The following is a 17,548-nucleotide window of genomic DNA, read 5'->3' on the forward strand; positions in this document are numbered from 1 at the left end:
AAACATAACCCACATTCTTTTAGTTGGCTTTCTGCATTTCCAGTACCATACAATCCAATCATTAATGGCGCATTAGGAAAGCAAAATGAGGGCCCACGCTTCATTAATACAAAATGAAGGCACGCTTCATCAAACAGCTCTTACCAGCCTTGTTAGCGCTTGAAAAGAAGCACCCTGTCGCAAGTTATGCAAGTTGTGAACCGTTGAACCAGACATTAAATCTATTTTGTCAGACCACTTAATTAAAGCGATTTTTTTAGAAAAAATACCGCAACCAGAAAAGGCAAAGATTATCATACACTATAGGTCATAAGTATAAATGGTTTGTTAAAAAGTGAGATTGAAAAAGCCTGATTAAAAAAAAAACAAAAAAAAACAATAAAAGGACAATTTTCTCTTATTTTAAATATAAACTTAGTAGGTGTAATCTGCTTCCTTGTTCGACAAAAGTATTCGTGATTCACAGACTGTAATCACCAGAAATTATTATTTCTTTAAATACATACAAGCCCATTCATAATGTCAACAATCATGTGGGTAAAAAAATATTGTTGCCTATTTCAAATTATTTTAGGCTAGATAAGACCATCAAAAGCAGTTTTACTCATTTTACTGACATATTTTTATTTGTTCTTGATCAAAGAACATGTCAGGTTTTTGTGATGCAAAAGCCAGAAACCATGATAGATCATTTTAAAACTTTGTCCAGTTTTACCATGACGTACTGTATATTTTGTACAATATTAATAAAAAAACAATCAGCTGTGAGGGAGAATACACAAAATAAAAAGTTGCAATAAGCTGGTTGCGTATAAGTGTGAACAAATAATTAATTGAAGCACTTACTGATTTAATCACAACCTTCGTTTTTGTTTATTACATACCTGCCATAAATCAAAGTGACTCTGATCCATCTGAAATATAATTCAGCTGTTCCAACAGGGGTTTCCTGATATTTACTTTCAACATCCAAGAGCAAAAGCCTTAGCTTCTAAAGGTTCTCATTATTAAAAGGAATCAGCCAGAAGAAGGTAGATATCCAATGGAAGAAAGAAATAGTTAAAAATATATTAAATTTCCAAAAAGCCTGTAGGAGAATGTGTTCTGATCTGACGAACAACAACAACTTTAAAAGGTCTATTTGGTGAGGGAACAAGACTGTAAATCATCAAAAAAAACACCAACCCTACAGTGAAACATGGTGGTGGCAGCATCATGCTGTGGGGTCGCTTTCCTTCAGCTGGAACTGGGGTTTTAGTCAAGGTGGATGGAAAGATGAACGTTTCCAAATATTTGTGTATTTTGCCCCAAAACCTTCTGGTGTCTGCTAGAAAACTGAGGATGTGTGTATTTTTTTATCTCCACTTAATACTAACATAACTTTACAGTTTTTAGAATCTAAGACAGTCAAGATATCTAATATATATATATATATATATGATTTATAAACAAGACAATTCTAATAAAACAGTGCATTCTCAAACATACTAAGCATTAGTGGAACAGTGTTTTGTCTCACTCATGTCAAATAAAATAGTTATGTTATAAATCAATTTTTGCGATTTGAGTTTTTGAAACATCTTTTTAAGAATTGATAAAACAATGTATTAAACACTGACTTATTTTCAATAACAGGGATTATTGAGCTCTACTAATTGTGTCCCACAGCATGAGTTCAGCTTATCTCAAATCTTTAGTATGAAACAGGAGATTACCTGAGCTGACACAAAGGTAAATCCTCTGAATCACCCTCTCTTTTCCAACTTCAACCATAGAAACTTATTCAATCAAACCTTCATCAGAAACCCATAAAATATTAATAAATAACATTACTGTGGTCCTGCAAACCCATCTGAAATTCAATCATTTATAATCTAAGATGAACACCCAGTGCCCTTTCAACCCTGACTGACTGAGTTTTTACCCTTATTTACAAAGTCATTAAAAAAAAAAATAGCCACAAATAGTTGTTTTCCTCAGCAGTGTGTATTTGAGCTAAAAACAAACAACAACAAAAAAATAGCTAAAAAATGAAAATATGACTTGAAATATAACAAGTTTTATCTGGAACTGACTGAGTCTCAGTATGATCATTTTAACTTAATGGTCATAACTTTATTTTAAATATTTTTTAAACATGCATTTTCAGGTTCCAGAGTTTTAGTAACTGAGAAAATTCAGAACAACAAAAATACACCATAACATTGTACATTTGATGTCTGGAACGACTAAATCACACCGTCACATTGTCTGTTGTTCTTTAATAAATAACAAAAACGTATAAAATAGAGGGTCATTTTTCCACAGTTGTTGAAATCTAAATTATCTCACAGCTCACAAAAGATCAATAAATGTATAAAATATAACATGTTGGCGCTCAGACGATGTGTTTAGGATGACTCTCAGCTACTGCCACACCAAACGTAGCTCAGTATCTGTAAAACTGGCTGGTTTATAGATTTGTTTGTTTGCTAAGGTCAATTAGCTGTGGGGGCCATGTCGAAATGGGTTGGATGCAACTGTTAATATGTTTTAGAGTACCAACTTCAGGATTTTTATGGTTTTGTTTGCGTTGCCTTTGAGTTTTTTGTATGTTTTTCAGTATGTTTTCAGTTTATGTATCAATATATTTCTGTAATATTTTCTGTCAGTGTTTTCTGTTTCTTAGCCATCTGTCTTTTCTGTAACGAGTCCAGCCTGGCAGTTCTAGGGTTTTGTTTTTCCACGGCCGCAGTTTCTCCTCAGTTCCCCTGTTTGCTCAGTCACTCACACCTGTAACTCATTAGTAATCTTCTCAGCAGCCCTGACTCATTAATTAACCCTCCCAGCAGATAAAAGCTTCTTGTTTTCTCTCACTCCTTGTCACATCTTCATATGAAAGCCTGTTTGCTAGTTTCAGCCCTGTTTTTTTTTAATTTTAATAAATTTTTTGGATTTTACCTGCCTGGTTGTAATATTTGGTCCTCATCAACACAACCAACCCATCACCCATCAATGAATACTTTCTGAGCGTTTCAATAAATTCTGTTCATTGGTTCATGAGATATTTTGCTAACATACAGACAGGGTTGATTCCAATACTTACCAGCAATGTTTTAAAAAATGGATCTTGTGCAATTAGTTAGCACTCAACGTTTGTGCTGGGAATGACTCTTGGCTACTACAGCACCCAATTTTAGTTTAATATCTGTAGAAGTGGTTAAGTTAATGTCATTCTGTTTGATAAGGTTGATTAGCTGTGGTGACCATTTTAAATAGGGTTGGCTTTAAATGTTCATCAGTTGTAGTTGTGAAAGTACACAAGCTGTTTTCAGCCTAAAAAACAGAACCTGATTCTAAAAAAGAAACCAAGCATTAGCTTCAGTATTTTAAATAGGCATGGCCCCAGAACTAATTCCTGGTGAACACCTTTGGCTACATGAAAGAAGCTACGTTAATACTTGCATGTTTTATTTCCTAATCAGCTAAACCATGGGAATCTGTGCTTTAAAATGTCTACAACACTAACATGAAATGAGAACTATGTTGACAACACAAACAGCATTCTTTAGGACTCTCAGTTAGCATCATAATGTTAGTGGTATGGAATTAGTTGTGCAGGGTGATAATGTTACTGATGAGAGCTGATGCTAATTGTCCTTGATTGCTAGATGTGGTTTCAATATGTCCTGTGTGGGAGGGTGGTAGCTTGTGACGTTGGATCTTCCTGCAGAATAAATAACACTCTGTCTGCTGCTGCCCCTTCTCTTTTTCAGAGTTTTACCGGTCCTTTCACGCCATTCACACTCACCATCTGACTTCATTTGTCCTGACTTTTTAGAGGTAATCACCCAAGAAGACCTCTGCGCTTTACTTAACCTTTTACTTGAAAGAAAGATCCAGGAGGCTTGTTGGTGTCCAGGCTGCTGCTGTTTTAATCACAGATGAGTGACATTTAACGTGTGCTTGTGCTAACTGCCTTTCATATTCCCGTTGTTGCAATTTGTAAGGAGAAAGAAAGAAAGGAAAAAAAAAAAAAAAAATAGAAAAACGATTTCGTGGATAGATGCAAATGAGATGAAGATGTCAAAGACGACGACATTTCAGCTGTAGACAGGAGGAGGATGAAATGGCACGGACATCTTTTCTCTGAAGAGGAGGAACAGATGAACTCACGTTTCTGGGAAATCCACAGGCTTGGTCTTTATCTTATTGTGCAAAGCCAGTATGTACTCATCGATAAACGGGCACTGCAGGGAGAGAAGAGGAAAACCACACTGAGTGTACAATGAATTACGACTAATCAGATACAATCCTTATCCCTACAGACAGATAAGACAAATTACAGCAGCAGTAATCAGCCTCTTGTGTTCATTCCAATAAATGGATCAAAGACAATGAAGGTGGCAGACATTGTTCCCACAGATGAGCCTCTGGCTGCTGTTAACAAGCAGTGGACCGAGCGGAGACGTCCCTGTTACCATTCGTGGAGCAGACACTGATAGATGAGTGAGAGACAGAAAAGGTGCAGACTTGCCTTCCCAAAGACGAAGCAGTAGAGGGTGATTCCCATGGCCCACACATCCAGCGCCTTTAAGAAAGTGACAATAGAGACAATAAATGCAAATCAAAAGGTAAGCCGACTCAAAACACACACACTAACTGAAGCTTATTCTCAAAAACAAACACCACAGTGTTAATCGATGCAGCTGCCCAGTGATGTGTGGAACTAAAGGTTATTTTGGGGGCCATCTTTGTCAGAAGCCTTGAAGATTCAAGCCTTGTGCAGTCAGATAGCAGAGACCCTGTTGCTACACATCAGACTCTTTTGTCCTCCAGTGGTTTTCTGTCACTGAAAATCCATTTATGTTACTTAATAGATAAAAAGTAAATAATCTAACCTTTCATATCTGAGCTATCTATCTCAGTGCTACACACTCATGGTGTACTTCTGAGGTGACAGCTAAAAGGCTTTAAGTGACATTTAAGAGCAGGAACTGATAAATTTCACTTCTATTTACATGCTCTCTGGAAGATGGCTTGACCATACCCCAAATCTGAAAGGACAGACTAATGAGAGAAAAAAAGGCACTAGGCCTGAATATATTTCTTAAAAGCTTGACAAACCAGCAGAATGAGGCATTAAGTGGCTCTTTTACTCCTGTGGCTTTTTGTCTGCAATCAAATGTTCTATTCTGGCTCCTCTTTAATGGACATGCAGACTCCTTCTCTTAGCAAACCCAGCAGCCTCTTCAGATAGCCGAAAGGGGAGGGAACATGAAGGGATACAACAGGATAGGGACAAAGTCATTATTTTTGATAGATCAACTGTTTTCTGCATTCTAACAAACAATTTTTTTTTGTTGTTAAAACAAAAGACACCAGAAATCATATAAAGCATAAGTGGGAACCTATTAACTGCTAATAAGTAAAACTAGCAAATTTATAAAACTTAGTTCTGAAAATTATTAGCATCCTATGTAAATGAAATTTAAAAAAATTGTCTGGCAATAGTTTATCCAATGGTAAATTGAAAAACAATGCGAAGACAATATACAAAATTCAAAACAAATTAGGCTAACTGACAAGTACCTTTAACAAGTATTCACCTCCAGAGATGTTTTAATCGTTTATTGCTGTCATAAGTCAGTCATGGTCAATATAAAGAGGCCTTTTTGAAAAAAAAAAAAAAGTTGTCAAAGTATATTAAAACTCCTACAAAGTAATGTCAATTAAATAAATAAAAAAATATAATAAATATAATAAATGGCCCTGCTCCAAAGCAGGGATCAAAAAAGCAGGGACCGGCCTCGAAAAAAATGCCGATGGAAACACGCGCAAAGCAAACCGAGTAGAGTGGAGCCGGGACCTTTAGAGCCGGTGGAAAAGAGGCATAAGGGTCTGTTTACACAAAGCTGTTTTTCAGTAAAACTGTAACATTTATGTTGCAGTTCAGACTTTTATTTACACAACAACAATGGTCAGATTAGCAGAGACTGAAACTTTTGAACCCCGGTCTCAGGGTGGAGATTTTCACACACCCACCATTTGCATTTCAAATGAGCCGCAACATGTGAAATCACACATGTGCACCACAGACGGCTGCAGTCAATAACTGTTCTGCCCATGCAGGAGGACATCAACAACAGTAATAATGGTGGATAACAGAGTGCTGTTTATGTTACTCACATTATTCAACATGTAGCAGCAACCCAACATTACTATAAGTCCAAACAAATGTCTGCGTGCATACAAGGGTAAGCGCCAGCTAGTGGCCTGGCAGGTAAAATACAGCTGGTTCAACGAGCACAACAGCACCGTGTAAAAGAGAAACTTTTTTACAATCACCATCTGAAAATCTTTAACATTTCCAGGAGCTCAGCCACATGTAAACAGGGCCTAAAAAGAAGCCGACTAGCAGCAGGACTTAGTTTTGTAATGTTGCATCTGAATGAAACAGAAAACTTCTGATGTCCTTTGAACAGATGAAACTAAAGTAAAGATGTTTACCCATAATTCACAGTTACATGTTTAGAGAAAACCAAACTTAGGAAATCAGCACGAACGCCTGATACCAACTGTCAGGTAACTAAGGTTTTCTAGAGCAAAATTTGAGACAATATGTCCAACAGCTGAAGCTTGGACCAAACTGGGTCATGATGAAACAGAACAATGATCCCAAACACAGCAGCTGATCTACAACAGAACGGCTGAAAGAGAAAAGAATCAAGTTGATGCAATGATTCAGTCAAAGTCCACAACTTCATCATGATAAAATGTTGTAGTGGGACATTGCTGTGCAAAAACGAATGCCTGCAAACCTCAATTAACTAAAGCATTGCTGTAAAATAAAGTGGGACAAAATTCCTCGACAACCATGTGAGAGCTTGATGAAGTCACACAGAAAACTACTTATTGATGCTAAAAGAGGCTCTTCAGCTGTTAATTCAAGGGGGGAACTTGTTTTTTTTCACACAAAGCTTTTCTGATTTTGCTTTATTTATGTTGAATAAATAATGACAGTGTGTGTTCTTTTTGTATACTTGAGGTTAGAGCTGAATAATTTTAGAACCTGCTAAAGACCAGAACTTATTTGTCATGTCCTGATGAATACTATACACAGCAGCAGGCTGAGAACTGTTGATCAGTTGAAAGGCTAATAAAACACAAATGCTTTTAATTATCCAGAAAGAAGTAAACATACTCCACGTTAGCTTTAAACTCAGAAGGAGAATAAAGATTTTCTCCTAACACCAAAATAAAACCATACAAACAAATAATAGGAAGTATCTTCCAATCATTTATTTTCAATGACTCAGGCAGACAAAGAAAAAAAAAAACAACCCTGGATCTTTTTGTGTTAACTCACCTTTCCACTGAAGCTTTTGTGCTTCTCTGATAACGTCTCTGGAGCCATGAAGGCAGGAGTGCCTGCAGTGCTGGATAGTAAAGCATCGTTGCCCTCGAACTGGTTGCTGACTCCAAAATCAGCTATCTTCACATGACCATCATCACCTAGTAACAAGTTAGATGGTTTGATGTCCCGGTGGACGATCTTCTGGTAGTGCACTGAAGAAGCAAACAGAAAATGTAGACAGATTTTTAAAACTATTACACCAACATTCAGGCAAACAGCCTCCTGATTATGTTTTTTTTTCCTGATTCTGGTAAAAACCTAAGCTGCACCTTCAGGGTGCAGAAAGCTGAAATTGCTCCAAGAATGAAACGGATTGATCCCCTGGGAAAGTTTGAAATGAGCTAATTTCATGGGAACCTGGTAGAGGAAATGGAGTTTCTTATTAATTTTTCTTCCTCCACATCTTTCGGGGGCTGTCACACAGAAACCGGGACATTTATTATTGAGATCTTTATTGCAGGACTTTCCACCACAGCAGCTGACCAACTGTGACTTTATTCAACCATGTCCTTATTTTTATCATGATCCAATTGTGTACAATAACACTGTAAAAGTCTAGATCTGTCAAAATAAAATCCACCTGTCTTAGTGTAAGACTGCGCCTTTCAATCTGCCAAAACAAGCTGTCAAAATAGATCAAAAGATAACAGATATTTGCAAAATCAAACTCAAGAAACTGAACCTGTAATTATGTCCCAAAGGAAATCATCATCAGGTTTGATTGAATCATTCAGGTTTGACTGAATAAAAAAAAGATGTGAAGCCTGAACTGAGGATCAAACCGCAGCCTTGTGGATCTGGATCCTGAACACCTCAGTGCTCTGAGGACTTCTTATGAAAATTCGCTGCCCTTTTTGGGAATTGAGTGTTGTCTAATAACACTCAAATTAAAATGGAGTGAACGGAATTAAGCGAACCTGCCCATAATCAGATTTTAGATCATAAATCTGATAAAAGATGTTCAAGAAAATATTTGCTTTATTCATAACACTGAATATAGCTCATCAAGAAAAAATCAACAGGTATTGTTTACTGTGACAGCTGTTATACTGACCTCAAATCTCCAATATTTAAATGGTTATTAGATGATTTAATAGAAGATTAAAGGGCTAGCATTCCTTGAAGGAATGCAAATGGCCAGAGTTTTAGACTAAGATCAACTTATGTTGAGAAATGATGGAGTTGTAGACATTTTGATTGAACATTGAAAATATTGGTATGCACAATCTCATGTGACATTGAAATGTCCCACTACTACCACGTCAAAGTTTAGCTCAATATTTGTAACAACACTCACACACATATCTAACAAGCTCAATAACTGCACATAAGTAAAATTGATCTGCTACAGCAAAAAGGACAGCGAGAAAAAAATGGTTCCAATAAAGAGGCTCGATACTGAACAGGCGAACAAATACAACTGCAGCCAGACACTGAGAGGACAGAGACCGAGGCTGAAGAACATTCTGTTCCCCTAAATAGAATAAAGGAAAATACAACCACACTGTTGTTTCTTCTGAGTGTCAACAGAGCGCACTGCAGGAAAGCACTTATAAAATGCACGCTCTGGAGACCTATTATAAATGATGGATGTGACAACTGTTTTCCCCTCACCACCAGAATGCACAAAAAATTAACATTTCACCGTTAGGCTTCATATCCATTTAACAATTATGGCATACTTACAGTACTCTATACCAAGGATGATGTCTCTGAAGTACAAACGTCCTTGTTCCTCTGTAAAATAATTGTCTGTGGGCACCTCCATCACTGGACTACAGATTCATGCAGGCAGGAAAAAGAAAACATACAAAGACATTTACTGTAAAGGAGGATCCAGACTCAGGAGCACCAAATACACATTCAACATTTTGGAAATAACCGTTTTCCAGCATTAATGCTATACAATTCAGGACATCATGTCATCTTCAATCTGTACCATTTCTATTAAAGGTACTCCTTGCAAACTATAAAATAAAACAAAAAAAATATCTTGAACAAAATGAAATGCTACAGTTTTAAAGTGTTTACTCCAGGAGTTACCCAGATGTATTGATACGCCATTCTGAAATGTGGGCATGCACTCAATGTACACCAAGAACTCGACTTGGTCCTTCAAAAAATATGTGGAAGCCTGAGTCAAGGGATCGACCTACATTAGGATGGGTGTAGCCTGTATAGGTAAACTAATATGGGGGGATAGGACAGCAGAATCTCAAAAAAGACGTCAGGTGTAAATATAAGAGTAAATTTGCAGCTAAATGTGAAATAAAAGAAAAAGAATGAGTAAGACAACTATCATAAATATTGGGGATCAAGCAGAGCTTAAACACACGTGAATAAACTTCTGCTAGACTGAAAATTTAACGTTTTATTGTTTTCTTCAACTCGATTCTAAACGGCTCTTCCATAGATTTCACCATTGTTGTCACTTCTGCTGTTTTCTGTGGGCCAAGGAACACACATTTATTGGCAGCTGTTCATTTTCATTCATTTATTTCAGCTGGTCATCATGACATTGCAATGATAACATTGAATTGTTATGCAGTAAATTATATAAACTTGAAAGGAGATAAACCAACCAACATAAAAGCAAGATGGTTTTAAGAGTGAATAGATCTAAACCATCTAAAATCAGATTAGTATAGATCAGAAAGATTTTTTATTTCACAGAATAATTAAGTATTGAGTTAATTAATAAAATACCTTAAACTCATATTGCTGCCATCAAATTCAAACTTATCTTAATTTTTCCTAAAAGTGGTCCAGTTTTTTCATTTAAACATTTAATATGCTTACTGTGCTCTATTTTGAATAAAATATGGGTTTGTGAGATTTGCAAATCACTGAATTCTGTTTTTATTCATATTTTACACAACGTCCCAACTTTTTTGAAAGTGGGGTTGTAGTAAAGTCAGATAGTTTTGTACAAATTATGTTCTTTTACCTAAAAATTAAGAACTGAAGGCGGGTGTAGCATTTTTTATATGACCTTGTGTAAAAAAAAAAAAAAAAGTGATTCTTTGTGCATCACACATTTTTGCAATCTCTGTTTTTTAATAACTTTTTGCAGTGGTCTTAATTATGACAAATAAAATAAGAAAAAAAATGCCCGTTGCTTCTCAACAAATAAGTGCATAAATGCAACAAAAATCTTAAAAAAACCAAACATTATTAGCATTAGAAACAGTTTTCTGATTGAGTATATATTAGGTGTATTTGCTGCACAGGAGTAAATTATTAGTAAAATGTTTTAAAAAAGGATGAATTTATTGTCCAAATAACTAATTTCATCCAATTTATTCCACTGTCATCCCAAGACCTGTAAAAAGTAACTGTGGGAAGATGTAGACTGCAGAAACCACACATTCAGTCATCTTTGTGAACTGTCTGCTGCTGTGGTGGCAGAGGGGGAAATATTTGTGTTTTACTCAGTGCGGCAGCATTTCCAGCAGCTGTGGCAGGGCTGACATGTGTCCCCAGTGATCCAATCACAAGTGAACAAAGCTAAAAGCAGAAAGCTAACATTCACAGGATCAACAGAGCTCAGGTTCAAATATCCTGAACCAAATCTGAGGTGGTGTCTGAAACTTTCGTCTCATTTCTGTTCGTCTGAACGTAGTGTGTCCTGGGGCCCACAGTGCATTCTGTAAAAAGTTAAGTCTTGTCCAGAGTACCACCAGTGGTGGTTGTACCACAGTGTGAGGACCAACTTTTTCATCAACTGTATTTGCCGTAGTCACTGTATCATTGCTGTGCATCAATCCAATACTTCAGCATTCCAAAGGTACGTTGCATGTGTACCTACTTATACTCAAGACTTGTGTACACAGTGGAATTGTGTAAAAAAACCACCTGACAGCCTGTTGGTGAGCTGTCAGAGTTAAAAGCTTCAGCAAGCATCTTTATCAGTGAGGTTACACTGACACTGAGCTCTGTAAAATTGAGCCATTTTCTGCTCAGATATCAGGTCTCTTACATAACTAAAACTTACTGAAAAGGTTCTGTAGAATAAATACATTTGATTAACGCAAATCTGTTTATGTCTGAATAATGACTGCGCTAATTGTGATTTTCCAGCAGCAGCAGTGGAACAGCTGACGTCCTGAGTGTTGCTCGGCTGACAGCTGATGCCGTTTACGTGTTTATTAGCATATCCAGTGGGTGACTGATCACAAGCGGTCACGCAAGTGGAGGCACATTACAACACCAGGCGTGAATACACGTACTGGTCCGCTTGCGATCATATGGATCCCCCAGAATGTTTGATGACACCAGCTCTGAACAGCTGCAGCACAGCAGCAGGATCTATTTTAAAGCAGCTTTATTAACAAACTCGACACTCAGTCACTTTCCTCCCTGAGGCAGCAGGATGGTGAACACTTCCTTACACTGTACAGATGTTAACTTATTCAGCTTCTTTTTCATTAAAAAGAGGAATTTGACTTATGTATGCACATATGTGACTAATACCACCTCCGCATCTCTCAACATTCACAACAAATGGTCTCAGAAAAACAAACCATCAACAACCATCAAGTGGTGTAGGAAGGAACAGCTCAAGCACCAGGACCTGAAGCACTTACATAACTGTGAAAAGCTAAGAGCATTATGTCTCCCTTTGAAGCCCGAGATGGAGCAAACACTGGCAATGTTATAGCTTGGAGAAGTGGAGGAGAAGACTGAGGTTAGAATGGAAGAAGAAAGAATAAATGAGGAGGATGGGGGAGAGAAAACAAGCGGAAATGAGGCTTAATGTATTAAAAATAAAAGGACATGCTTACTCACCCTTTACGCATCAGCTCAAACACTGTCAGAGAAAAGGAAGGGAAAAGCAAAAAAAAAAAAAAAAGATAGAATATTTTATTCATTAGTATAATGTGACCACTGCTGCCACTGAGGTTACATGTGAGCTTCATGTTAGTCATCATCTAAAGCACCAGATGACCTTATAAAACAGAAATCCTAACAGTGACCTGGAGTCCCGACTAATGGTGGAGGCCTGAGGGGGTGCACGCAAGAGAGGATCTGAGCACTGAATAACTTAAGCATTTGTTACACCAACAATTGTACAGTGCCAAAGGCAGAGAGAAAGGAAATAAAAAAGAGAACAAAGAAAACATGCATACCCATGTAAAGGTTGTCTTCTGACGGATCGTCCAACACCTGTAACATAAAAGGAACCATAAACAGAATAATAATAATTGATCAGTTATTAACTTCTTTAGCAATGAGTTGTACGTTTTATTTTTTTATTTGACTCTACTCTTCCGTGGTTGTTTCAATGATCCTGTCACGGTCACAGTCCTAGCCTTGGCCAGTCCTGCTTTCGGATTCTCGATGACGAAGCCTATCTAGTGTATATGTGCCCCAAGTCATGGATACACTGCTACCATATTCCAGCTAGGACTGCGATACATGATGATAGCCACCATGATATCGCTACAGACAATTTGTGCATGCTCATACACTTTACAACCTATCATGAGCTATCATGCATAAGACAAAGTCAACTGCATTCCTAATAACCACTAGAAGACCTAATAAAGATCTGGCAAAGTCCATCCATGTACACTTAATGGTACACTGTACCAGAGTCAACATCCAGTATGAAGGAGGCCTTAAAACAAACAGGAAAATAGCAGAAACCTGTCTGTTTTATTATAGGTTTTAATAAACATTGGTCAGGTTTCATTTGTTAGTTACTTTTGGCCAAAGCTACCAAGAGCCACTGAAGAGGGGCTGATGAGCCCAGAGTCACAGGTTGAAGACCCCCGCTCAAAAAAGTCTGCTCCAATTTGTCTTACAGATGTCTGACAGTTCCACTTTAAACTGAACGAGAGTTGTTTGGTAAAGTGTTCAATGAAAAAAACCCATGGAAGTAATTCCATTGCAGCTAATTTTATAGATGGTAAATGATAAATGGCTTGCACTTATATAGCGCTTTATCTAGTCCAAGGACCCCAAAGCGCTTTACACTACAATCATTCACCCATTCATGCACACATTCACACACTGAAGTTACAAGCATTTATTTACGATATCACTGCTGAACAAAACAATGCAGAAAGATACAGACACAACCTCAAAGTCACAATTAGCCAAATAATTCACAGCTCAGAGGATGAGTAGCTGAAGAAGAGCTCCAACTGTACGACCCATGTTTGGTCGTTTGCTCCTTTTTCCCTGCAGTGATGAACTGTCAGCATCAGAAAATCACAGGGAGGACTAATAGCATCAACGACTGCTCTCTTCCATTAGGTTATATTAAGTAAACATGGCAGTGAATCACTGTAACAGAACCTCTCCTAAGTGGAATGCAGCTATTAATAATACTGAGTGTTGTTTCAGTGGTGACTTATTAAAATGTCTGCTGTAAGAAAAGATTATATCTTTAACAGGTACAATGAGCTGCAGGTCTGACTGGAGGCAGGTTTTTAGCTAAATAGGCCACTCCAGTCTCTCTTAGACAAGAACTTTTCTCTTTCCTCTGTTCTTCTGCGCAGGAGTGGGCATGTTTGTGTGCTGGAGGGCTTTTCTTCAGCTGTAGGCTGGGTTGCAATCAAGCCCTTCTTAATCCTTTGCCCAGCCGACAGCAAGAATATAAACTCAGTTTGGGCTCTTAGTCACACTCCAGCCACTCTCCTGTCTTATCAGCATTCTGTTTGATAAGAATGTTGATTGTGGGATCCACTGCATCTGCCTTCAAGGCTCCTAGCTCCTCGGTTCTCCTCAGGGGTTCAGCTCTCTTTTTGTGGATTTCCTCCCCGCCTGGCTCTCATCAGCTTCTCCTCAGTCTTCAGTCTCAGCCACAGTCTGGCACCATTTAACCAGCTGTAAATAAACAGCCTAACCAGCTCCTCTGCCACTGTTCTGTGCTGCCACTCGGGTGCATTTGCTTCGTTTGTGACAGAAGGCGAATGCAGAGAAGGCGTGGGAGAATTCTGCCAAAACAGACGCCAGCTGCTTGAAGTCTATGACCCACGGAAGTCGCTAGACTGTCACTGAATGTGAAGTTTTCCAGAAAACATGAAGTAATTTTGTTGAGCTAAAATGGCAATAACACAGGTCATTTCCCCCCCAAATACACAGTAAATATAAAGTAACTTAAGCTTAAGGTAAAATTTTAACAATGCTAACCTAAACTCTTTCAGTTTTAGTTAAGACCCTCAAGAAATGTTTGTCAGTGTAATAATCTACAGAGACTTCTTTCTGTGTGGTTTCCTATTTTTTAAATCTTAAAGTTTTCAATAAAATCTGTCCAGTGGTTCATGAGATATCTTGCTAAAAGGCAAAACAGTGTTGATGCCAACAGTTAATGGCAAGGTTTTAAGCAGATATGTTATGAAATGTGTAGTGCTTGAGCTATGTGTTGTGAATAACTCTTAGCTACTTCCACACCAAATCTTTGTTTGATATTTGTAAAATTGGCTGAGTTTTAGCCATGCTTGTGTTTCCAACAATCAGTTGGCTGTGGCTGCCAACTTGAATTGGACTGACTCCAAAAGTTAATCAACTGTAGATGTAGATCCAGTGGTTAGTTTCTGAAAGTTTCAAAAAAGTAGTGATTCATGACTGATTTTGCTAACAAACAGGGTTGACTCAAATAGTTGACATAATTTTAAAATCAAATCATGTGTGAGCAGTTAGCATCTGAAGTTTAAGTTGGGGCTGACTCTCACCTACAACCACACCAAGGTTAGTTCAATAACTGTAAAAACTGACTGAGTTTAGGCATTTTTGTATTTTCTAAGGCTGCTTAGCTGCGGCGGCCATCTAGAATGCGGTTGACTTCAAAAGTTATTGAGTTGTAGGTGTGCATCCGTTGATTAATTTCTGAGAGTTTCATTAATGTCCATCCAGTGGTTCATCAGATATTTTGCTAACACAGCAGATAAATGAACACACACAGACATGGGCAAAAATATTATCCATTGTGACCAACAATTACACTCTTCACATTCGTACTAAAATAAACCTTGAGTACACACGAAGCCTGTAGGGTTTCTAATCCATCCTTGGCAGACGCAGGAAATAAAACAAATAAATTGGCCTCATTGCTTTGCTCCTTCAAGGTGACTATTGACAGCTTTCACAAAGCCCAGAACATGATTCACCTGAAGCATGTATTTAAATCCAACATCCTGATGATTGTAAATAAAAACACTGAAGGTTAGTGACAGTCAAGGACATGGAGCACAGGAACAACTGGTGCTGAAAATCCCCTCTGAAGCAGCAGGAACACTGCTGTCTTTACTCAAGTTGCTTTTAGCATGGCCTGAGTCAGTTTTTGCTGACAGTCTTGTACAGAAGACTTAAATAAAGAGTTTTATTTGCATTACACACTAGGCTTCTCTTTTCATTTTATGCAATGGCAAGAAAAGCTAAAACATTTGCTGCTGCTGCTGCTGTTTTCAAAGTGCAGTCCATTAGTAGGTTACACTAAGCTTCTGATTATTGTAGAGACTGAAATGTAATGAAAGAGTATCTGGACTTTCAGGATAATGACACACTAAATAGAGCTTGGGATTCTAATGGAAATGGAGACTCTCAGAAGATCTGAGCTCGCTGGTGAGAACGAGGCCAACTCGTCTTTCTCTTCCCGGCCATCTGTGACAAATGACCAAACTGCTTTCATCAGTTTTAATTTGTTCCATTTGGCGCAGGCTTAGTGTTTAAAAACGGGAGGGGGAAAAAGATCTATTTGTAATTAGACAGACCGGACGGCAATCTCCTGGGAATCAGTTGGGTAACCCTAATGAATGTAATCCTGACCCAGGCACAGCCCTTTTAAATGGATGAGAGAGATGGAGAGGAGGCGAGCTGTGATCTCCTGTGCCCACTTGTGCCCATTATGAGTGTACGACTGAAGGAAGGACAAAAAAGAGAAGAGATGAGAGCAAGTGGGTTTGTGTGTCTTCTCTGCTGGATCAAGCACACGAAAGGGCAGAAACACTTCACTTTTTCTTGAAAAACTCTGCTTTTCTGGCACACGTTTAAGCCAAGCAAGTCAGACTGCTTTCCTAGAACCCGACTGCCCGAGCTGAACTCCCAACCGTCATTTCAGTGCCCCCGCCATCTGGCCTGGATTGAAAACATTGATGATATCGCAAGGGAGCAACGCGCAACTTGAGTCACGTCTTTGAAATCAGCTATCTTCTTTCCTAAACAAACGCCTCTGCACAAACTGAAAGTCTATCAACCTTGAAAGCAAATCAGAACGGACCGAAATATCAGAGTTTATTGGAGTTTACTTCTTCTTTTACTTTTTCTGCTCAAGAATGAATCACCAAAACATCATCAGTGTCAGTAAGAACTGACGCTTATAGGCAGCTCTAACATTTTGCCTGCCTTCTCCCCAGCAGCACAGGCGTTAGCCACCGTTTTGGTCTGATATAAAGTGATATATCAGAGCATGAGCCAAGGCTCACAGAGATAAAGGCTATCTGAAGACAGAGTGGTGAAGGATAATCCTGAGCACAAAGGGTGTTCAACCTGCTGTCAGTGGCCACATACTGTTATTAGAGACAAAATTAGGAAGTGACTTCCTAAATCCCAAAACAACACTCTTGTTTTACTTATAGCTGTGAGAAACCATATCCATACAAAGTACAAAGTCATACAGGATGCTGCAACAACTTCAACCATTTTACAGGCAAACATCCTCATGTATGAAGACCTAAATAAAAAAAGCAAACCTAAATTGAGTCAGATTTCTATTTTGTATGTATGCTTGCCCTGTTGTTATGTGTATCTTTGAAATTTATCTTTGAAATTCAATGGGTACCGCTTCCTGTTGGTCAAAGGTCACAAAACTCATGACCTTTGACCACTGAGTGATGTATTCTCTGTTTTGTTAGATGTGAAAAATAGCAGACAGCATAAGGATGGGCAGGAGCATTCTTTGAACCATTAATAATTATTAATAATCTTCTTCATCATTTAACTTTTTTATATACAGTACTTATACATCCAAAAAGTGAACATATTAGTACTTTATGTTATGATAAAGACATGGTTTTGTTGAATTTACTTCAAATTATTCAAAACAACCTAAACTTTACTAAGTTAAAGACACTGAAAATGTGCAAATATTTCATTACTTTATTATGAACGAGCTTGTGAACAGTGGATCATTAGTGACAAAGCTAC

The 17,548-nt window shown here is 37.9% G+C and overlaps 1 protein-coding gene across 3 annotated transcripts in view; it reads right to left on the reverse strand.

The window, feature by feature from the left end:
• Positions 1-17,548, reverse strand: part of camkk1a (calcium/calmodulin-dependent protein kinase kinase 1, alpha a) — a 91,487-nt gene that overhangs the window by 13,038 nt on the left and 60,901 nt on the right. For all 3 annotated transcript variants that reach the window (XM_017412690.3, XM_017412691.3, XM_025005173.2), the window contains exons 7-12: positions 12,526-12,562; positions 12,185-12,206; positions 9,083-9,171; positions 7,349-7,548; positions 4,517-4,570; positions 4,156-4,229 (exon numbers count right to left, since the gene is read on the reverse strand). In XM_017412690.3, the coding sequence (XP_017268179.1) occupies positions 4,156-4,229; positions 4,517-4,570; positions 7,349-7,548; positions 9,083-9,171; positions 12,185-12,206; positions 12,526-12,562 (476 nt within the window). The remainder of the gene's footprint in view (positions 1-4,155; positions 4,230-4,516; positions 4,571-7,348; positions 7,549-9,082; positions 9,172-12,184; positions 12,207-12,525; positions 12,563-17,548) is intronic.

This window comes from Kryptolebias marmoratus, linkage group LG13, assembly GCF_001649575.2.
Source record: "Kryptolebias marmoratus isolate JLee-2015 linkage group LG13, ASM164957v2, whole genome shotgun sequence".
Lineage (NCBI taxonomy): Eukaryota > Metazoa > Chordata > Actinopteri > Cyprinodontiformes > Rivulidae > Kryptolebias > Kryptolebias marmoratus.